The sequence below is a fragment of the Chlorocebus sabaeus genome, chromosome 1 (assembly GCF_047675955.1).
Source record: "Chlorocebus sabaeus isolate Y175 chromosome 1, mChlSab1.0.hap1, whole genome shotgun sequence".
Lineage (NCBI taxonomy): Eukaryota > Metazoa > Chordata > Mammalia > Primates > Cercopithecidae > Chlorocebus > Chlorocebus sabaeus.
This window is the reverse complement of record NC_132904.1, coordinates 130,035,158-130,057,166: the sequence shown is the minus strand read 5'-3', so window position 1 is coordinate 130,057,166 and position 22,009 is coordinate 130,035,158. Positions and strand designations below refer to the sequence as shown.

The 22,009-nt window shown below is 57.0% G+C and overlaps 1 protein-coding gene across 2 annotated transcripts in view; it reads left to right on the top strand.

Annotated features, from left to right (window-relative positions):
* Positions 1–21,346, top strand: part of B3GAT1 (beta-1,3-glucuronyltransferase 1) — a 31,651-nt gene extending 10,305 nt beyond the window's left edge. Inside the window, exons 2-7 of one of the 2 annotated variants that reach the window (XM_008021595.3) lie at positions 11,585–11,698; positions 11,831–11,977; positions 15,698–16,206; positions 16,856–17,152; positions 17,804–17,904; positions 19,095–21,346. In XM_008021595.3, coding sequence (XP_008019786.1) covers positions 11,866–11,977; positions 15,698–16,206; positions 16,856–17,152; positions 17,804–17,890 — 1,005 coding nt within the window. In that variant the 5' untranslated portion in view covers positions 11,585–11,698; positions 11,831–11,865 and the 3' untranslated portion in view covers positions 17,891–17,904; positions 19,095–21,346. Of the gene's footprint in view, positions 1–11,580; positions 11,699–11,830; positions 11,978–15,697; positions 16,207–16,855; positions 17,153–17,803; positions 17,905–19,094 lie in introns of those variants that run through there. The other variant, XM_073022498.1, reaches the window with a different exon arrangement.
* Positions 21,347–22,009: the final 663 nt, after the last annotated feature.

Sequence of the window (22,009 nt, the reverse complement as noted above, 5' to 3'; positions counted from 1 at the left end):
GGGGCTAGGGGACAGATGTGAAAACCGGCGAGCCAAAGGCAGGGCCCGGGGCGGGAGGTCCCACAGTGTGGCCACCTTGAGTGAGCAGACCAGGGCAGGGGCAGGGCCGGGGAAGGCTGCAGAGGAGGAGAGGGAATGCCAAAGGCACAGAGCCCAGAAGAGTCTCCCCTTGCCAGCACCTCACCCAGGACCACAGAGACAATAGCACCAAGGGAAACTACGCAGCCTAGGGCAGCATGACAACAGGAAGGGCAGTTCTGTGGGGGCAGGCGGGCTGCTCACATCCTTCCTCTGGGACGTCCCCACCTTGCTCACAGCCTGAGAGGCTCTGCAGGGCTGTTTCAGCTAACTCAAGCCTGGACACTCAGTTCCAGGGCTAGACCCACCTGGTCACCTGGCTTGCTTATGTCCAGGCCGTGCTGGGCTCCAGCAGGTACCAAGTCAGTCACCATGACCTGTGCTGGGCTCCGTGCTGTGGACGGGCGCACTCCTCCAGCCCCATCACGGGAGACCCTCGCAGCAGCCACCACCGAGCATCCCGACCAGCGCAACCTCGGCTGTAGAGAGGGTCAGATGCGGCGAGGGCCACACCCCTCCTGGCTTCCAGGGTCCAGGATTCTAGGGCATCGCAGCCTTTCTGGGTTCTGGACTGCCCTCTGCCACTGCTGGGCAACCTGGCAAAAGGGGAGGTCAGTGCTGTCAGCAGTAGCAGCTTCGACGGCTTGCCCCTGGGCCCTGCCATTCATTGGGTAGCAGGATGTGCCTCACTCTCTGGGGCCCTACGGGCCTGGCCCCCCGCTGAGCAGGCGCCCTGTCGTGGGTGTGCACCCATTGGAGGCAGCACTCCACCGTGGGGGTCCTGAGCAAACCACAGGCCTCTCCTACGGTGCATACGCTGCTGGCTGGCTGGGGAGTCTCAGACCTGGAGCAGGTTCGTTGGTGTGTTAAGAGCATTTTGCTAGCTCTGATGAACAAGGGCGGGGAAGTCTCGGCTGCCAGCCGGGTGTGCAGCTACAGCACAGAGGCCTGCCTGGGGCACAGCTGGGAAGAAACCTGTGTGTCCCCAGAGGCAGGGGGCCAGCTGGCCAGCGGTAGAAGAGGGCCCGGGAGGGAGCCAGCAGTGGACCCGGGGCCAGGAGAGGTGGGACAGAGGCACGGCAAGGACCCTGCCTGGCCACTGCTGGCCAGAGGAGTGCAAGGGGATGGCTGCGTTCTATCTGGACCGGGAACCCTGGAGACAGTCGCTCAACCCCCTCACGTCTCAGTGTCTTCATCTGTAAAACATGAACAAAGCTTTGGGATTACAAGGGTTTAACCATTGAATGAGATGACCAGCGTGCCGTCATTTTGGAAGCCGCAGATCACCGCTGAGCGTGAGCTGTTGTGTTTAGTAGTTTTTGGGAGAAGCAGCCCCCGCAAACCCCAGTGCTGCAGAGAAAGTGGATTGGCCTCTTGGCGTCACCCCGTCCATGTTCCAGCATCTGAAGCCGTTGGGTGCCAAGGGCAGGCACATGAGCTCTTTTATTTGAACGGGGACCCGACTGTGGATTTGTCGGCAGGGCACAGAGCAACCCCGAAACCCAGCTAAGAGGGTACAGACACGTGCCTGTGAACACACGTGTGCTCACTCACGCGCTGCCGACCATGAACACACAGGCGCACACGCATGCACGTGGCGGTCAGGCAGCGGGCAGCGGCCCTGTGAAGTCACTCCGGCGGGCAGTTCTGTGGTGGCCAGCACGGCCGCAATGAGCTGTCAGAACAGGATACTCAACCCCAGCGGTTTTCTTGAGTCGAATTCCGAGCCACGCATCGCAGAGGACAGGGAGCAGGCACCTGAGTTGCTGTGGCCAGACTGGCATCTCCCCACGTCATCAGCCTCGAGAGAGTGCTGGGCAAGGGAGGGGGGACACCGGGACCAAGCCCGTGCTCGCTGCCCCTCACTGTGGGGCCCCCTAACTGACACTCGGGCCCAGGTACACCCCCACAGGCACTGGACCCCGGCCGAGGCCTGGAAGAGAGGAGCAGGCAGGGCGTGGAGGCCGCAGGGAGGAGCAGGCAGGGCGTGGAGGCCGCAGGGAGGAGCAGGCAGGGCGTGGAGGCCGCAGGGAGGAGCAGGCAGGGCGTGGAGGCCGCAGGGAGGAGCAGGCAGGGCGTGGAGGCCCAGGCAAGGGAGCAGTTGACAGCTGGAAGGAAATGAGATGGATGCCTGGTTTGCCCTCGGGCATCTTGACTCAGCTTGAGAACCTCCGCCTGACTCTGGCCCCCGCGGCTCTGGGTGGGAATGAGGCACTGCCCTCTGGCATGGGCCATGGTGCCTGTCACCACAGGATGAGGAAAAGGGTGCCATGTTGGAATTTCCAGAGATGGAAGCTGGGGGGGCAGAGGTGGCTAGGGAACAGGAGGGATGTGGTGGGAGTGGGGGGGTGGGCCCAGGGCAGGCATCCCTGAACGCCAGGCCAGGCAGGTTGCAGTCAGGAGTGGCACAGAAGGATCTGAGCAGGCTGAAGGTTGGGACTGGAGGGTCTGACAGTGTGTGGACTCTGAATTGAGGAGGAAAGTAAGGAGTCAGAGAGATCAACACAAGGGCCATTGTGGGTAAAAGCTTGACCTGGCCCAGGATGCGGGGATGCAGCCCTGGGCTGGGCAGCAGTGGGAGGAGATGACGCAGGGAGAAGGTGGAGTCAATGGCAGCCCTGAGGTTTCCATGGCAGGACCATGACAGAAAGAAGGGGGCTTGGATGAGAGCCGCCTCCGGAGGAAAGACGGTGGCTGGATCTGAGGTTGTGTGTTCGGTCACAATGGGACGCGCCACACAACACAAGGGCTGCAGCAGCCGGAGACGGGGAAGCTGAGACCAGGGGAAATCAAAGGACATTGTCAGGGGCCTCATGCTGGTGTTTTCTCCTCTGACGAGCCCAGACCCTCTCTTCTTCACTGCCTCTTCTTTGGAGGTGACGTGGGGCTTTCAGGTCCATGGCTTCCATCTGCCCTCCAGCAAGCAGCCTGGAGTTCAGCTGGAAGGAGGCAATGGGAAGCCAGGCCGAGGAGACCCGTTCCCTGCCCCTTCCAGGCTGCAAGGTCAACAGTGGCAGCAGCTGCTCTTCATTGGCCCAACTGCGTGGCAGACAGTTTGCACTGATTTTTTTTTTTTCTAATTATCCTGACAGCCTAGTGGTAGGAGCAGAATTTTTATTCCCATTTTACAGATGGGAAAATGAAGGCCCAGAGAGGTTGCCTCACCAGGATCCCATAGCAGAGGAGGAAAGAGGCTGGTAGGGTGCATGGGGTCGTCTGGCTGCAGGGTTCAGACCCTTTCCGCATTGCATAGCCCCTCCACGCATGGCTCTTCCGGGACAAAGGAGAGCAAAGAGGTGGTGAGAAGGAGGCGGCAGAAGGCTGTGGCTGTGGCTGGGTTCTGCCGTCACCCTCAGTAGCTATGGGACTAGGCAGGGTCTGAGGAGCTGAAGCCAGACATGGCCCATCTGCCTTGGCGTGGGGGACAGATTCTCAGGTATCCTTGGAAGCCCCACCCACCCCATGCTCATGCCTTTGTGCAGTCCTCACCTTTGGTGTGGATGGCATCGGTGGCCAGCCCCGAGCCAGTACACTGTGCAGAAGCAGTGGGCTGTCACTCCCAGGATTACGTTCTGTAAGATTCCATCGGCTAGCGGATTAGCTCTAGACCCCTCCTTGCTGGCTTGACCAAGTAAGTGGCCATGTTGGAGAAACCCATGTGGTAAGGGTCTGCGAGGAGCCTCCAGGAGCTGAGGGCAGTCCCAGCTAACAGCCAGCAAGAAGCCATGGCCCGCAGTCCCACCACCACCTGAGTGAGCTTGCAAGCAGATTCTTCCTCAGTCGGCCCACCAGATGAGAACACAGCCCTGCCAATACTTCGCAGCCTTCTGGGACCCTGGACTCCTGACCTATAGGAACTGAAGAGAGCTGGTGGGGACTGTCCTCTGCCACGTGTGTAGAAATTGGTTAGATAGCAATAGAAAATGAATATACTTGTCTTGGGAGTGGGGACATTTCCTTCCAAAAGTGGGCCTGGGTTTTAGTATGGGCCTAGGGCAAGAATGGAAAGGTAGCAGGGAAGGAGGGCACAGGAGGTTGGGGGGCAAGCACCTTTCAATACCAGACTTCTCCCCCAATCCCAGGCTGGGCTCCAGGGTTCTTTACAAGGTCTACTTGCCAGTGCCACAAATCCCAAAGATAGCATGACCCTCAGTAATCCCTATCACGCAGGCAGGGGCCAGGTGGCCAAGTGGTGCTCTGTGTACCATCGTCCTGTCAGGGTTAGCACATTCCTGCCGAACGCTTTCCTCCACTCGGCCAAGCAGAAGCACCCCCACCCCCAGCACCCATCATGACCTGCTGTGGGATGGCTCCTCTCTGGGGTCTTCCACGGGCCTGGCTCCATTGTCCAGCGTCCCACAATCCTTTGTCAGGTGTGTGTCCTTCAGCTAGCCTTCTCGCCAGCTGCCGCTCCCTCTCTGGCTGTCCGTCCCCCTGCAGAGCATCTGTGTGCTCATCCCTGCTCCCCCACCCGCCCCCAGGCGTGCCCCAGCAGAGAGCAGCAGTATGTGATGTCACCACACCGTGAAGCCCCAGTTCTTGCTTCAGGGCCTCCTGCATGGAGGCTCGGTGAGTGGATGAACTGCTGCCTGACGACCACTAGCCACATGATCAGGGAACTTCAGTGACACCAGCTGGGGCCAACAGTGTATTCGGTTCAGATTCCTGCAGTTAACCAGAATGGACTTTCACTTGCAGAGTTCTACACTAAGCCAATCCCCAGTTTTCATTTTTTACTGAATCATAATCGAAATTGAATCCAAAGACTATTTCTGGAAAAAAAAGAAAAACGAAGGAACTACCTTTAAAAAGTCAGCAAATTACATTTCTGATGCTGGAAGAAAACCAAAGCGTGAAAGTATGCTCTGCACCAAATCAGAACAAAGCTAATACTTCCTTCTGCCCAAGTCCTTGGCTTGGTTTTCCCGGTTAGAAGGGAACAAGATGGGTTGAGATCTGGGATTCACGCTGCCCTTCCATCAGCTGTCCCCAGCGTGAGCCCGCAGTGACCCAGGCTGGGAAGCAGAGTGCAGACATCCCAGGGCCCGAGCCTGCCGCTCTTCCTCCATGAGCATGGTGAAAGCAGGGTGGGGAGAGACCAGCAGTGCCTTCCTGGGGGCTCTCGGCCTGACCACTGAGGTAGGCCGTGCAGGGGGTGAGAGGTCAGGGGGCTCTGGCCCTGGAGCAGCGTTTCGCAGTGGGTGGGCACAAGGGTGGGCCAGGGGAGGGTCTACAGGGGAAGGTGGTGTGGGCACGGATGGCACTGGACACAGGCCAAGGCCCGAGTTTGAGCAGCTCTGCCGGCACCTGACGCTGTGACCTTGGGCCGATCACACAGGCTCTCTGAGCTTTGGTGTCCTCACATGCAAAATGGGGATGAGATCTGTGTGTCTGCCTCATGCCATGGCTGCTCTGAACATCAAGGGACTGGGCTTTATGAAAAAGGGAGTCTTACTGGTGCAATGTAAGATTCAGAGTAGAACCTGCTATGGGACCCCTCCCCAACCCTCTGCAGTCGGTGACCAGGGCCAAGGAGGAGAAAGAGGAGCAGGGGCCTGGGAAAGTGGCTCCTGTATGGTGTGAGGTCAGTGCCTGTGTCCGGCCCGGAGGCGGTGGTGCTGGGGGCCGGAGGGCCAGGGCTTAATGAAGTATGGATTGACTGGGCTGGGAGCTGATTAGCTGTGGCATCAGGCATTTCCTGAGCAGCGCCTGCAGAATCGATACGAATCCGCTGATCCCATTAGGGGCACCTGCAGGTCTGTGGGACAAAGCCTGTGCCTCCCTCTCTGGGGCACGCGGGTTCCTGGCTGCCAGGAGACGGTATGAGCAGCAGCTGTCTTAACCAGCAGGTCGGCGTTCTGCATCCGGTCCGCACACACGTTGACTGGTGCCTGTGTGATGTCCCTCTGCTGTCACCCCTGAGCCCACGCCCTCAAGAGTCGGTGACGCTGGTTCCCAGCCTGTTCCCAGCGCTCACCGTCTCGCGTGTTACTGTCATCACAGGATGTCATGTAAACTGTTGAAATAGCATGCTGAAGTACATGTGTTGTTTCTGTGAAAATTTCATAAGGTGAGTCCAGAAAGAAGTTCTCCAAATTAGGGAAAGTCATATTCTAAAGGGTACTACACTCAGACTGCTCACCAAGTGCCCTTCAGCTCTCGAATCACTTTAAAGAAATCACAGCTGGAGGTGGCAGCAGGACGCTGCGGCGTGGCCGATGTCAGACGGCACAGACCTGCCTGACCCTGGGTTGGCGGAGCGGAAGTGCTGAGAGCCTGCAAGGGTGGGTAGTTTGGATTTGGGGAAAATTAGCCTGCACTGTGCGGTCCTGGGGAAACATCATTGTTGGACAACTGGCTCTGCAAGTTACTTAAATTGAAATGTGCGGCGTGTATGTATCGTTTGGGAAGACTCTTCGCCTTAATGGACGTTTTTGATTAACCACTTAACGACTGTTCCCAATCTTACCGGGTAAAAAGGCTTTTATCGTCCTCCGGAGATGAGTACCTTGGACAGTGCCTGAGCTTGTTTGTAACACGCCACGCACACGCATCCAGGCCTTCGGGGACACTTTGCGTTCACGCGTCGCCTGCACTGGAGCGAGCTGTGTCATCTCGTCCCCTCCGGACTGAGCAAAGCTTCCCCACCCTTGCTGCTGGATTGCCCACAGAATCCAACACAGTGCTTTGCCTGCTACAGATGCTCAATTAATATTTGTTGAGTGAAATTAAATAAGCTCCTCGCCTCAGGGACTGAGGCGTTGCTGAGGCCTTCGTGTGAACGCCTGCAGGCTCAGAAGAAAACCTTTCCATGCGTTTAGAATCGGCCAGCCTTGAGCCAGCCTTGCACGTGCTCCACAGCCTCACACGTTCTGCCCCAGCCTGGGCCAATCAGAGCCTTCCCGTCTGAGTCCCAGACGCCCCTTAGTCCTTATTCACAGCCCACAACACCCTAAAACCCATAGACAGATTCCTCTCTGGAGGTGCCGTGGCTCATACCTGTAATCCCAGCACTTTGGGAAACCAAAGCAGGTGGATCTCTTGAGCCCAGTAGGTTGAGACCAGCTGGACAACTTAGTGACCCCCTGTCTCTACAAAGAAGAATTTTAAATTAGCTGGACATGGTGGCATGTACCTGTGGTCCCAGCTACTTGGGAGACTGAGGCAGGAGGATCACGTGAGCTCTGGAACTCAAGGCTGCAGTGAGCTGTGATCATGGCACTGTACTCCAGCCTGGGTGACACAGAGAGACCCTGTCTCTCAAAACAAAACAAAATGCCACAGATTCCTGCAGAGAGGCGTTTCCAGCGTGGCCGATCTCCACAGGCATATTGGCCCTTAAGTCAGGACTCAGTTCCATGGGAGGCTGTTTTGTCGGCCCTCTTGCCTTGCCTCTGGCCCTGGGCGCCCACTGAGCTACACTTTCCTCATGTAGGACATCCCGTCTTCCTCGCAGAGCCCTATGGTAACCTCCAGTTGCTAAAATGGCAGGATCGTTGAAACGTCCAGCTCAGCCTCCCTACTGTAAAGACGAGGTCAAGGAGGGCAATCAGCATGACCCAGGTCCTGGTGGAGCACCTGCCGGACACACCTAGGCCACCTGCCCACTCCCATGTGCTGCCCCACCGGGAACCGCCCTCCACTCTCCCACAGGGCAGTGCTCGCACCTGAGGCTCTGAGGACACCCGGGGAGGGCAGGGCACAGCCTTTTGCGTCTTTACTTGCCGAGATGCCTGAGACATGAGGTTGGTCACAGACGTGGTGCAAGTGTCAGGATGGGAGTTGTGACCACGGCAGGCCTGGGCCCTCCACTCACACACACTGCCCACACCGCATCCTGCCTCCCCACGAAATCCCCCTTGTGCCTCCCCCCACTTCCTCCTCCAGCACCCCATTCTTCCCCACGCTTGCCCCCGTCTCCTGGGCTCCCCTGGGTGCGGCCAAGCCACTCCTGCACCTTTGTGCTGATTCTTCTGCCCGACCCAAGTGTCTAGAAGCCATTGTGGGGTCCTTGTTGGAGACAGCCTGCGACCACAGGCGAACTCCACCCTCCTCCAAGCCCCAGGCAGAAGCAGCAGCCTGCAAGAGGGGACCAGTGCTGGCCAACCTTGCAGCCCAGCCTCAGACTGGGGCCCAGAGCTGGGGGCAGGTGCAGCCCACCCTGTTGCCTGGCCCCAGGCCCCCTGCCCAGCCCAGGCATCACATCCCACGACCCGCCCCCTGCCGGCCAGCTGGCGTTCTCCAGGCTGGGGGCTCTCTCTGTTCTGCTTGATAACCGCCTGGTAATTAGCTCCACGATTTCGCTACTATGCTTATAATAGCCTCCATTAAAGTTATGGGGTTTTCAAGCCATAATGGCTTCCAGAGTAATTAATGCACAACTGGGTTTATTGCTGAGTTTATTTTTAGAGCTTTTCTCCCTCTCTCCCCCTCCTTTTTCTCTCATAGATGTTTTGACCAAAAAGCCTGGATGGGAGCAGAAAGCGTCCCACAGCACCTTGCCCACAGGCCCCGTTCTCCCCTCTTCCTTCCCGCCCCTCCTTCCTGCTGCAGCCTCCAGGCAGGTTCTAGGGCCCCACAGGGGGGCAGCCATCGCAGAGGAGGGTGGCTGTGGTCCGGGCCAGAGGAAGCGTTTGGTCTGTGTGTGGCCCTTGCCCACCCTCCGCCTGGCCCAGGTTCCAGAGGCTTGGGGGCCTGGGACCTCTCATCCTATGCCCCCGATGACAGCATAGAGCCAGATGGCCTGGATTCAATTCCAACTCCACCATTTCCTCATGGTTGCCCTCAGGCAAGTTACTCCCCTTCTCTGGCCTCGATGAACCCACAGGGACCACGGCCATGCTTACTGCGCAGGGCTGCTCTGACGTTGCAGGAGCAGGTGCATGTGAAGAGCTGAGCCTCATCTTCAGACACCCCTCACAGTATAGGAAAGTTTGTATAAACAACAGTGCAAGCAGGCACAAGGGAGGCCGAGCAGGTGCCAGAGTGGGCGGGGGCTGAGAGGCTGCCCCAAAGGGAAGGGAGTGGCCCACAGGGACTGAGCTGGCATGGCACTCGTCTTCTCTCCTTGGCTTTCTCCATCCTGGTGTTAGAACCTTCACCAAAACCAGGAGCACTTGAGAAAGCTCCTTCAAGAGTCTCCGAGAACACAGAAGAAATCTTCCTGGACGTTTTTGAAGCCCCAGCCAGGCCCAGCCTCCCCATCCTTCATCAGCTGTGGCCTAAGATCACACCTGCCAAAACGTGTCTTGACACATAGCCCCATGCAGCTCCAGCAGTGGCCTGGGTGCGGAGGGACAGGCTAAATCTGGGGAATGTGGCATGAGGTCACTTGCATCTCAGAACACAAGGCCCAGCAGGCGTCCCGTGTGGGGTTCTAGGCTCTGTCCCTCACTGGGCCAGCAAAGAGGAGTTTGTGGGGGGACACAGACGCACATAGCCTAGAATGTCCACTATCTCCTACGTGCCTATGACACTGAACCCCAGTGGATCTTCCACTCCCCAGGGAATGGGTGGGGGAGACTCTCTGGGTAGAGTGGGCCTCTGATGGCAGGGTGTGGGCAGGGGATGCTGGCCGTCCCAGGAAACCACAGTGCTCCTTAATGGAAGACAGATCCTGGTCTTCCACAAGGCGTCAGAACTATTTGGAGAGAGGACTCGGCGAGGAGGGGAAAACACACTATTTTGGAAACTCAGGGGCTAAAAACCCTCCTCGGTCACAGTGCTTGACTCCGCCTGAAATGGTGGGCACACGTGAGCTGGGGCAGGAGCAGGCAGCACGGTCCCCAGGTGAGGCACTGTCCCTACCCAACACTGGGCACTGGGACAGGTGAGCACAGCGAGGCTGGCTGGGCTGCCCGAGGCTGCCTGCCCTCCCCGTCACCCCCACGGGTCCCTGCTGCATCATGCATGGTGCTTAGCACAGAAGTAAAAAGGGAGGAGAAGAGGATGTGACAGTTTCCAAGGTGGTTAGGAGGTCTCTTCACCCGGTGTCCTTGCCATGTGAGAGAACAGTTCCCAGGGATGCCACCAGTGGACCCTCTGCAGGACTGAGGAGTCCCAGTGGCTCATTCTCCTCACTTGGGTCCCCGGCTGCTGTCATTTTGGAGGACTGTCTCCCCTCAGTGTGGCAGGCCCTGCGGGGAGCCCTGTACCCCTTGCTGCTGCCCAGCCCAGCACCTGGTGCTGTGTCCTGCACGGAGGAAGGCACTCTCCCACTTCCCCCAGGGCCCATCCCAGAAGCATCTCTTCTTTGTCCTCAAAAGACTGTCACCAAAATGCAAATTGAAACCACAGTAAAAGACTCTCTCACACCAGTCAGAATGGCTATTATTAAAAGCCAGAAAATATTAGATGCTGGTGAAGCTGCAGAGAAAAGGGAATACATATCCTCTGTTGGTGGGAATGTAAATTAGTTCAGCGACTATGGAAAGCAATTTGGAGATCTCTCAAAGAACTTAAAACAGAGCTACCATTCTAGCCAGCAGTCCCATTCCTGGGTATATATCCAAAGGAAAATAAAGTGTTTCACCAAAAGAAAAAAAACCTGCCCCTGTATGTTCATCGCAGCACCATTCCCAATAGCAAAGGCATGGAATCAATCCAGGTGCCCATCAGCATGGACTGGATAAAGAAAACATGGTGCATATACAGCAAGGAATATTACACAGTCATAAAAAAGGACAAAATCATGGCCTTTGCAGCAGCATAAATGCAGCTGGAGGCCATTATCCTAAGCAAATTAACACAGGAACGGAAAACCAAATCCGGTGTGTTCTCACTTCTAAGTGAGAGCTAGACATTGGGTACTCATGACTGTAAACATGAGAAGAATAGACACTGGGGACTGTAAAAGGAAGAAGGGCTGAAAACGACCTATTGGGTACTGTGCTCGTACCTGGGAAATGGGATTCATCATACTCCAAATCTCAGCGTCACATGCAATATGCCCCGTAACGAACCTGCACGTGTACCCCCAAATCTAAAATGTTGAAATTATTTTAATGTAATAATTTATGGTACATATATGGTAAAAAAGGGAGAGAAAAAAAACTCACCCCTTTATCCAGGCTTTGATAAGTAGCTCGCATTTTAGGGCTGCTTGGAAGGTACCGTTTAATTCTGAGAATGACCTTATGAGGCAGGGAACCACAGTGCCCCGTTTTACAGATGGGAAAATTGTGGTATGGAAAACGGAAATGACTTGCAAAGGTCATACAGCCTGTGGGTGGCACAGCTGGGATTTAAACCTGGTGTCTCTGCAGTCTGTGCTTCTGCCCCCTGCGCCCTCCTGACTTTCATCAGTGGAGCAGCGCCATGGCCCTGTGCCTGTGGGAAGGACAGAGCCTGTTCCACTCGAACGGACAGAAGAGGTCCTCAGGGGATGGACGGTTGAGGCTCCATTGGGGAACCCCAGACGCTGTGTGTCCCAGAGCAGGGCCCGGCCTTGCTGGCATCCATTCCTGTGCCTGGGTCTCTGGCTATCTGCGTCTGCTCTCTCTTGCAGGTGTCCAACCCCCAGGGTTCCTGACCCCTGCCCCTGGACAGCGACCCCTTCTCAGACTCCAGTCGGGCCGGACTCTCCAAACCTGCTTCCGCAATGGGTGGGTTGTGAGTGCTGGTAAGACCTGCTAGCCAACATTCAGCTGCTCTGTCCTCTCCATGCCTGGCCGGCCCGGCCCATGCCTGTTCTTTTCTCCCTTGTGCTGCCGCCGCCCGTGGCCACCCCTCTCCTGAACTTACCGCCACTCAGGTAATGAGGAGCCGTGGGTGCAGCCAGCCTTGGAGATGCCGAAGAGACGGGACATCCTAGCGATCGTCCTCATCGTGCTGCCCTGGACTCTGCTCATCACCGTCTGGCACCAGAGCACCCTCGCACCCCTGCTTGCGGTGCATAAGGGTGAGGACACACGCATGCCCTGCCTGCCCAGCTGGGCCTTGGTAGTGACAGTGACCACAGCTGATATGCAAGGGTTCTTGCTTGTACTCACTAAGTAGTTAGGAGGAACCACCAGATCATCTAGGCCCCTTCGTGAGACTTGCACCCCTTTGGGAATGGGAAGCTAATGGAAGCTGCCCACACAGTGTAGAGAGGTCCGGGATGGTAGGTTGGCAGACGCCAAGACAACCACCTTGAAAGAAGAGCTTGTCACTCTCAGCACCCAAGGGGAGGGGGCACACCGTGCCCTGGGGAAGTGCTGGCGTCCGAGGTGGGAAGTGCTGGGGTCCGAGGTGGGAAGTGCTGGGGTCTGAGGTGGGAAGTGCTGGCGTCCGAGGTGGGAAGTGCTGGGGTCTGAGGTGGGAAGTGCTGGGGTCTGAGGTGGGAAGTGCTGGGGTCTGAGGTGGGGAAGTGCTGGGGTCTGAGGTGGGAAGTGCTGGGGTCCGAGGTGGGAAGTGCTGGCGTCCGAGGTGGGAAGTGCTGGGGTCTGAGGTGGGAAGTGCTGGGGTCTGAGGTGGGAAGTGCTGGGGTCTGAGGTGGGAAGTGCTGGCGTCCGAGGTGGGAAGTGGAGGGAGCGGGAGGCTTTAGTGTGGTTTTGGTAGGAAGGGAAGTGGTTTTCATAGGAAGGGAAGGGCAAAGCACGGTCAGCAGCTGAGCTGGCTCAGAATTGCACAGTCTGAAGAATGTCAGTGGGTTTAGGATACGGGCGTGGTTTCTAATTGTCCAGTATCACCCTGGGGTGGTTTAGGGCAGGGGAAGATTGGCGTGGGTGGGAGAGCTCCATGACGGTGGTGGGTGTGAGCTCTAGATCAGGTAGTTTGCATATGAAAAGTGTGTTTGCAGGCGGGTGTACACTGTCGCTAGGAATTAGCTAGTCCTGGGAGGGGCAGTCCCTCCCAGATCTGCAAGGCCTTCAAGATGTCAATGCATCTTAAAATACAGAACAACTTAAAACACACACATCATTAACACACACACACACAGAAAGACGCATACACAACCTCACATGCCATTTCATGACATGCAAGGAAAGCGACCGTTCTGAAGTGGATGGTCGGGGGGGTAGGATTTCTGGCCTGCAGTGTGTTTTAAACCCTTTCACAGGGAGTATAGTGTTTGCCTCTCTTCTTTTCCTGCACAAGAAACCCTGGTCTAGTGCTACCTGGGGGAAACAGGGCTGGAGAGAGGAAAAGTCCATGAAGAACTAGTGGAAGAACTTGGGGGAGAACCCCCTTCCCCTGGCTCTGGCTCCTGGGTTGCCTTTGCCTCTCACACAGAGCTCTCCACACCCAAACCTGCCATCACCCCACAGCTGGCTGCCCCAGCTCCTCAGCACTTTGTCTCTTCTGCCCGCTCCCCCACTTACGTGCACAGACTCAACACGTGGGGTCGGCAGCTGCTCTCCGTTTGCAGTGCGCATGATATTTACCTGGCAGTGTGATAAACAAGACACCCAAGTCCACGCAGAGAGAGGTGGTGAGCGCCTGTAACCCCAAGATGCAGGCAGTGTCCAAAAATCACAGCCTGAAGTTGTGCTGCTCCGCACAGTCAAATACCAGGTCCTGCACACCGCTAGCTGTTCATGAAGCTTCCATGAGGAAGGGCCAAGCTCAAGATTGCGGCAGCCGACTGCCCATGGCTGCCACTTAGCACCTCTCTTCCAAACCTCATCCTCTCCTCCTGACTCTAGCGCCTCTTCTCAGTGCTTGTCAGTTTAGAATCATTGTTATCTTGCAAATACATCACTCCAGAGGGGTTAAAGCTACTATATATAAAGCGACATGATATCGTGTCGATTGCTTTCTTGGCAGAGCTCCAGTGCTGGAGACGTCAGGCTGTTTGCTAAGCACTGATGGTGCCGCGTGAGGCTGGGGACTTGGCACTCTGTCTCCAGAGCATGCCAAGAGCGAGCAAATGAAAGCTGCCGCTGAGTGAAGTTAGGGTCACCAGGAGGCCGTTAGGACCCAAAATTGCAGACACCCTGAAGCCAACGGCAAGGGCAGAGCCCAGGAGCACAGGCAGTAGCTGTGCCCTCATGTATGGGGACTTTCCCAGGGCACAGGTCCTCTGTGGGCTTGGGATGATGAGGTGACAGAGAGCTGGACCAACTGGTTCTAAACCTCCTCCCAAAGCCGCAGTTTCCAATACTTTACTACTCATAGGATAAATTAAACCTTCTATCCAGGTCAGAACCCTAGACACCCATCCCGCTTTCTTCCACCTTGCTCTTCTCACAGTATGACCCCAAACCCCTCTAAGCAGTCCCCTTTGAGTGACGGCATCTCCGCTGGTCAGCTCCCCCGGCCCTCAGAACTTGCTGTGTGCCTTGTGCCATTTGCCCGTGAGAACTCCTGAAGACCTGAGTCCGTTCATATGGTCTCCACGCTAGCGTCCCACACGCCCCGCATGCTGCTGATGACCGTGGTGGCCAGAAAGAGGCAGCAGAAGAGCTGATGCCCAGGGTCCTCCCCTTTGGTGTGACTGGCTCGTTCTGTCCCCACTGATTGCCTGAAGCCAGAGGAAGCAGAGTTGGCCACTGCCCTTCCACAGGAGAGGAAACTGTGCCTGGCAGTGCTCTCAGCCCTTGGCATGTGTCGACTCATCAATCCACATAATAACTTGATAAGTTCGATGCTATTATTAGCCCCATTTTACAGTCGCTGAAATTGAGGCACCAGAAGCTAAGCAGTTTGCTCAAGGGCATAGGGTTTGTAACGGCAGAACTGGGCAGGGTCTCAGGCCAGGCGCTGGGATTTCTTACCTTTATAACCCGGCGGTAAGCTAGAACAGTGAGGGCCACACCGTCCACTGGTGCCTGAGCCCTTCTGATGGACAGAATTTGGAGAGAAGGGACGCATGGAAAACAAGAATCCCAATAGCCATGATTTCTCCTCTTGCTAGGAGTGCTAGGTCTACATATATCTTGGCAACTATGGGCAAAACCCACAAGAATAAAATGCAGTTAAATAGGAAGTTCAGCACCAAGATTCAGAGAATGCCTTACCTAAGGCCAGGAGGGAAGAGGCCCCACTTGACGAGGGCTTGAGAACTCCGGGGAGCTGCCTCAGGCTCCCGCAGGCCACAGTGTGCTCTGGCTGCTGCAGCAGTGGTGCGGCCGTGGGGCTTTGTGGCCTCCACACCACAGTGGGACAGTGCCATGTGCTCTGCCAGCCCAGCCCTGTGCGGAGCAGTGTGACCAGCTCCCTCCAGATGAGGAGGGCTAGGGAGGGGAGGGGAGGGCTAGCCCAGCCCTGTGCGGAGCAGTGTGGCCAGCTCCCTCCAGATGGGGAGGGCTGGGGAGGGGAGGGCCAGGACAGCCCTGTGCGGAGCAGCGTCGCCAGCTCCCTCCAGATGAGGAGGGCTGGGGAGGGGAGGGTCAGGATGCCTTTTCATAGGAAAAACAGCGCATTTAGGAACTGAGGATGCAATCTTGGAATATGGGCAGCTGCACTCAAATAGCTAGAGGGCTGCAAAGGTGGGAAGGAAGCGGTTATCTCTGTGTCATCAGAACTGGGACCCTCACAGAGAGGATTCCAGGGCTGCAGGTTTCAACCTTGGAGCTAACAGGTCCAAGGCAGGGGTCTGAGCAGCCCCTGCAGGGGAGGAGGAGGGTGCCCTGCTCTGAATCTGGGGCCACAGCCAGCGCTCTCCTCCCCGCATCGCCTGTCTCCCAATCCGCAGATGAGGGCAGTGACCCCCGACGCGAAGCGCCGCCCGGCTCGGACCCCAGAGAGTACTGCATGTCCGACCGCGACATCGTGGAGGTGGTGCGCACCGAGTACGTGTACACGCGGCCGCCGCCGTGGTCCGACACGCTGCCCACCATCCACGTGGTGACGCCCACCTACAGCCGCCCGGTGCAGAAGGCCGAGCTGACGCGCATGGCCAACACGCTGCTGCACGTGCCCAACCTGCACTGGCTGGTGGTGGAGGACGCGCCGCGCCGGACCCCGCTGACCGCGCGCCTGCTGCGCGACACCGGCCTCAACTACACGCACCTGCACGTGGAGACGCCCCGCAACTACAAGCTGCGAGGAGACGCCCGCGACCCACGCATCCCGCGGGGCACCATGCAGCGCAACCTGGCCCTGCGCTGGCTGCGTGAGACCTTCCCGCGCAACTCCAGCCAGCCCGGCGTGGTGTACTTCGCGGACGACGACAACACCTACAGCCTGGAGCTCTTCGAGGAGGTGCCGCGGGGCCCCGGCTGCGGGGCGTGGAGGAGCTTCCCGAGGAGGGGGCTGTGGGTGTGGAGGCTCGCGCAGGGGAGACCGGGAGGCGGTGCCGGGCTGGGAGCGGGGCAGGAGCAGAGAGCCAGGGAAAGGACAGAACTGCGGGCTGCAGCATCCCCCACAATTAGGGGGAAGGCAGGTGGCTGTGGAGCCCCTAAACCATATTCTTGGCCCTAGAGGTCTCCTCTGAATGGGTCTCTGAGTAGGTCATTCTGCGTGACTACCAGAAACCTCTTGGGTGGAACAGTTGGTACCTGCCTGAGTATATGGGCTGTGCTAGTCTGGGGAGAAGGGGAGTCATTTCACACTCTGAAGTGGGGAGACCGAAAGGTTTTACACAAGGGAGAAAACGGCAGCTGGGCCATGTTGAGAAGGTGAAGACCAGGCCGTCTGAGAGGTCAGATCTCGCCGGCAGCCCAGGGCAGCATCTCCTCAGGTGCCCAACCCATGGGACGGGGCCCTGGGGGCAGGGCTGTACTGGACCCCCCTGGGTGGCCTTGGCTGGCCATGGGCATGGAGGTTGCTGAAGGATGTCGCCTCCCATGGGCAAGGGAGTCCGTCCACGTCTGCAGCGCAGGCGCCCTGACTCTGGACCCCCCACTTGTAGATGCGCAGCACCAGGAGGGTGTCCGTGTGGCCCGTCGCTTTCGTGGGTGGCCTGCGGTACGAGGCCCCACGGGTGAACGGGGCAGGGAAGGTGGTCGGCTGGAAGACGGTGTTTGACCCCCACCGGCCATTTGCAATAGACATGGCTGGATTTGCAGTCAACCTGCGGCTCATTCTGCAGCGAAGCCAGGCCTACTTCAAGCTGCGCGGTGTGAAGGGAGGCTACCAGGAAAGCAGCCTCCTTCGAGAACTTGTCACCCTCAATGACCTGGAGCCCAAGGCAGCCAACTGCACCAAGGTGAGACCCTCCGCAGCACTGACAGCTGTGACGCACGCGTCTCCAGCACAGCCACACCCTCCCTACAGATCGGGAGAAGGAAACAGAGGCCTCAAAATAGCCTGGGCTTTCTGAAACCCCCTCCCCAGGAAGGCCGTTTATCACCTGTAAGGCAGCGACACTGTGGACAGGCAGGGAAAGGGAGAGCAATGGCCACCAGGGAGTTATAACCTCCCACAAAACAGTTGTACTCCAGGACGTCCCTGCTGAGCACTCATGCACACACACATGCCTATGCATGCACACGTGCACACATGCAGATGCACACACATGCACTTGCACATAATGCACATACACACATATGAACATGCAGACATATGCACACACACACAGGAAGTCTTGGGGCTTCTCTTTTCTGTAGCTCTAGACTTTCCATTTCCAGCGGGTATTCTGAAGGCATCACATGTACAAACAGCAAAAATGACAGGGTAGTCTAGAGCCACAGAAAATAAATAAAAAAACAATTGAGAAAATCTTGATGGAACAACTGAAAAACTCTTGAAGGAAAGGGAGGGGCAGGAGAAATGTTTACACGGTGTGGGAGGGAGCAGGGAGGCAGCAGAGTGAGGTCAGGGGCCTGTCCCACCGTGTTTTGCATCTCTGGGCACACAGATCCTGGTGTGGCACACACGGACAGAGAAGCCAGTGCTGGTGAATGAGGGCAAGAAGGGCTTCACTGACCCCTCGGTGGAGATCTGAGCTTCAGGATGCAGGTATGGGCATGACGAGGGTGGGCCACACACTGGGCAGAACAGCACCAGGTTGGGCCAAATCAACTGTCTTATGCTTTTCCTCTTGGGCTTTCATTGTGGAGGACACAGCAAATGTGGGCAGGAGGGGAGGCCTCACCACGGTCCCCTTCCCACTGGGCCACCTGAAAGTCCCCAGGCATTAACTTTCACCCACACAGTTGGGTCCTTCACTGCCACCAGACTCTTCAGAGGGCGTCGCCTTGCAAACACCTTGCTGATTGTTCTGTTGGCAGTGACGCCTGCACCCCATAAGGCACTGCCATTCAGACTCTCGCTGGCCAGGGTCTGCCCCCCAAGTCTGCCTCTTCCCCTGTGGATTCCTTCACCACGTGGCCATGGCGAGGACTCACGGACTCGCTGCTCCACAGCAACGAGCCACGGCTGTCACAGTGAGAGGTAGCACAGAGTGACAGCACGGACCCAGAGCCCACCTCAGCTCCCAGGACCCCTGCTCTTCACTGTTTGACCTGACTTGACTTTTCTGGGCCTCAGTTTCTTCATCTGTGAAGTAGGTTGCTGAGGGCACCTAGAACAGTTCATGGCACATAAGTCTCATCAGTGTGGCTATTTTTATTTGAGTCTTTAAAGCCTTCTCTGGAAGTAGGCCACAGGATCCACCTACACTTCAGAGGCAAAAAAATGATGTTGAGAGAAGCTAGATGAATGTTCCAAGGTGGCACAAGTGAATTGTGCCGGGTGCTTGGCAAAGCCAGACATTTTCAGGGGCTTTTCTGTGATCTTATTCTGTCTCTTCAAAGCAGCTGGTACTCCAGACTCCCTGCTCTAGGTTATGCCAAACAGAGGTTGGGGCCTGAGACCGACATTTGTCCTCTTGCCCTGGAGCTAAGCAACAGCTTCTGTATCATGTTTGCATCCCCTGCCTGCAGGGGACCACAGGGCGTCACTCAGTCACCTTGGCCAGTGCCACTTAGAAGGCGTCTGTACAGAGCCTCACTCCTGCCTCCTGCCTCCTGCCCTCACTGGGCCCTCACTGCCCTCACTGGAGCGCCTTCCCCACCTGCCCCCCAGAAAGGCCCCCACAGGACCTGGGGGCCTGGGCTTTGCAGAGGTCCTAGTGGCCCTGCCTGGCCGTTCCCTCTCCAGCCCCATCCTCAGCTGACACCTCACTCATTCCTCCTCTCCCCTCACAGGAGCCTCCTCCTCAGACCCTGTTCTTGGCCTTCCATCCTCTCCCCACGGCTGATGGTCCCTCCAAGGCCGACTCCTAAGGAATCACCATCACCCTCCTTTCTATTCTGGGGGCTTCTGAGAGCCCAGCCTGATGCCAGGACAAAGGACAGAGAATTTAAGCACAGAAATCCCAGACCTGTTGTTCTCTCCAACCAGCGTGACCAGGGCCCGAGAGACCTGATGGCCAGGGTGGGGTGTCCAGCACCAGCCAAGCCGGTGCCCCAGCGCACCTCCCCAGAGCTCCCTGCACTGACGGGGCTGCAGGAGCAGGCGCAGAGGGCACCCACACTGGCCCTGCAGTGATGCGGGGCGGGAGGGAGATGAGAAGACCCTGCAGTCACGTGGAGCGTGGCCCTCCCTGGCTCCCTGTCCCTGGGCCCAGCACTACCACACAGGACACCCAGCCAGGGAATTCTGAAGACCAGAGAGCAGCCCACGGGCATCATGAGTGCTCTGCTCCTCTCCTCGGTCCCTGCTCTTCCCGAGAGCTGCCCCCACATCAGACATACCTCTGTGGCTCTCCTCTGGTTCATGTTTACAGAGCATAAGGCCGTCTTTGATCCCAACAGGCACCCAGCCCTGCATGGGGGGAACTGGGCCTAATAGGCACCCCCTGTACCTCAGGCTGTGGCAGGAGCAGAGTCCCCTCCTCCGGCCCCTCTTTCTTTACCCCTTCTCCTCCAGCACTGGCAAAGGGGTGGGCTCTAGAGCCAGCACAGGTCACTGCCTGACCTGGATTAAGAACCCCACGGCCCCACTGCACATACTGCCTCCCCACCGGCCACCTCGGCTGCTCGGCCCCTCACCTGGACTGGACTGGGGAGGGAGGCGCCTTTTCCTGCAGCTCTTCAGAGCCACAGACCTCAGGGTGCAGTGGGCCTGTCTGTGGTGGGCAGTGGGCAAGGTGGGCAAGGCGGTGGGTGGCGTGCAAGGTGGGACCTCCTGCAGCCTGGAAAAAGGAGGGAGGCCAAGGCCAAGGGCTAACTCTCTCCTGCTCCCGGTCTGAGGAGGAGGGACTCTGGAGTAGCAGAGGGACTGGGGAAAAGAGGGCAGGGGCTGGTGGGACACTGAGCAGGAGGGAGGCCTGAGCACACTGCTTTGGAAATTATTCTAAACACAAAAAAGGGAAAGAAAATGTTACTTTTCCCTAAGTCAGGAGCATGCAAAGCTAGCCCACCTCATGTCCAGCTGTCCACTTTCCACCCTAGAGGAAGAACAGTGTGTCTCAAGCTGCTGCCCTCCCCAGGCCTCCCAGGCCCGCTGGAAAGGGCTCTGACTCCCGCTGGCCGGCCGGGCTCTCTGGCGGTGATCTGGCTCATTCTCCTGCAAGTTGGAAGCACAATTTTCCCCCCAAGTGGAGGAAAAGGAAGGGGCCCCAGCCTACTGAAGAGGTGTTTATTTTTTAACTAACAGCCTCCCACCCCGTTAAGACTCACCAGGACAGGTCTGAGGGCCATTCAGAACCCACTCCTGAGTGGGTGGGTGGGTGGGACCCAGTCCAGAGACCTAACATGCAGAATATAGCATTGGTTGCCTATTTTGAGATGGATTTAATCTCCCACAGTATTCATGAGACCATCTGATGGAATCAGATCCCTGAGCCACCTTGCAGGACGTTTTCCCCAACCTCTTACACCCTGAATGTCACTTTGGAAACCAAGCCCTTGGAAGCAAGTGGGGTGGCATGGGAGAGAAGGGAGGAGGTGGGCACAGGTGGTGAACTTATGTGTGGGCGCTCCACTGCCTCACTCACAGAAGCCAGCCGAGTGCCAAGGTCAGCTTGGCTGGTCTGAGGCCACCTTCTTAGCCAAAAACCCAGGGTTCATTTTCAGGAAATTGATAATGAACAACAAAATGGGGACTTCTTTTGGCAGATGCTAGGTCAGTTGTTTTCACCTAATATCCTCTTTTAGCTGCATGTATATTTATTTATAATTATAACCCTGGTGGACTGCAGCCTTCATCCTTGTTGGGAATGAGTTTGTTATAAATCAGAAATGGGTCCATGATGACGATTGTTTTCCAAACCCAGTCTGTTCCCTGCTCCTTCGCTGGCAAACCCCACCACACAGGAGTGAGGCCAGGGGCTAGGAGTTCCAAGAACAGAGGCTGGGGTGAGGGTGGCACCCAGGCAGCTGCATCTGGTCTGTTTTAATTTAACTGTATTTAATTTGCTTTCAAAATTAAAAGTCAAATACAGTTTTTAACAGTCCTAATCCTCTTCAGCACTGCCTTATTTTACTGTCATTTATTAATTTAGCTACCCAACAAGTATTTATCAGGTGCCTGTTATGAACAGGCATTATTCTAGGAGCCAGAACACAGCAGTCAAAAAACAAGGCTCTCGTTTTCACAGAACTGACCTACTGACGAGACGAGACAAGCAATAACGAATACGTGTTATTTCAGATGCAATCTGTTGTATGGAGAATGAGGCTGAGTTGGGGAGACAGAGGGTAACAGTGGAGAGGGGTCAGTGCTCTGTAGGGTGGCCAGAAAGGCCTCCCTGATAAGGTGACATTGGAGCAAAGCAGCAACACCCTGACATGCAGCTCCCTGGGTCCAAGAAGAAAGAACTCTCCAGTAGGTGGAGCAAGCGTTGCTCAGCCTGCTTATAGATCAGCAGCAAGGCTCAACCGACTGGGTGGGGACTGCTGGAGCAAGCAGTGAGGGACGCGGTGGGGATGGGAGGAGGGAGTCCTCAGGCATCAGGTGAAACCAGAAGGCAATGGGGGGTCCAGTACGGAGGACTAACATAATCTATCCATCTCTCAGAAGAACTGCCCTGCTCCTGCACAGAGGATAAATGGAGAGGGCAAGGACAGGTGGAGACGTGGCTCCTGCAATCATCTAGGCCAAGATGCAGTGGGCTGAG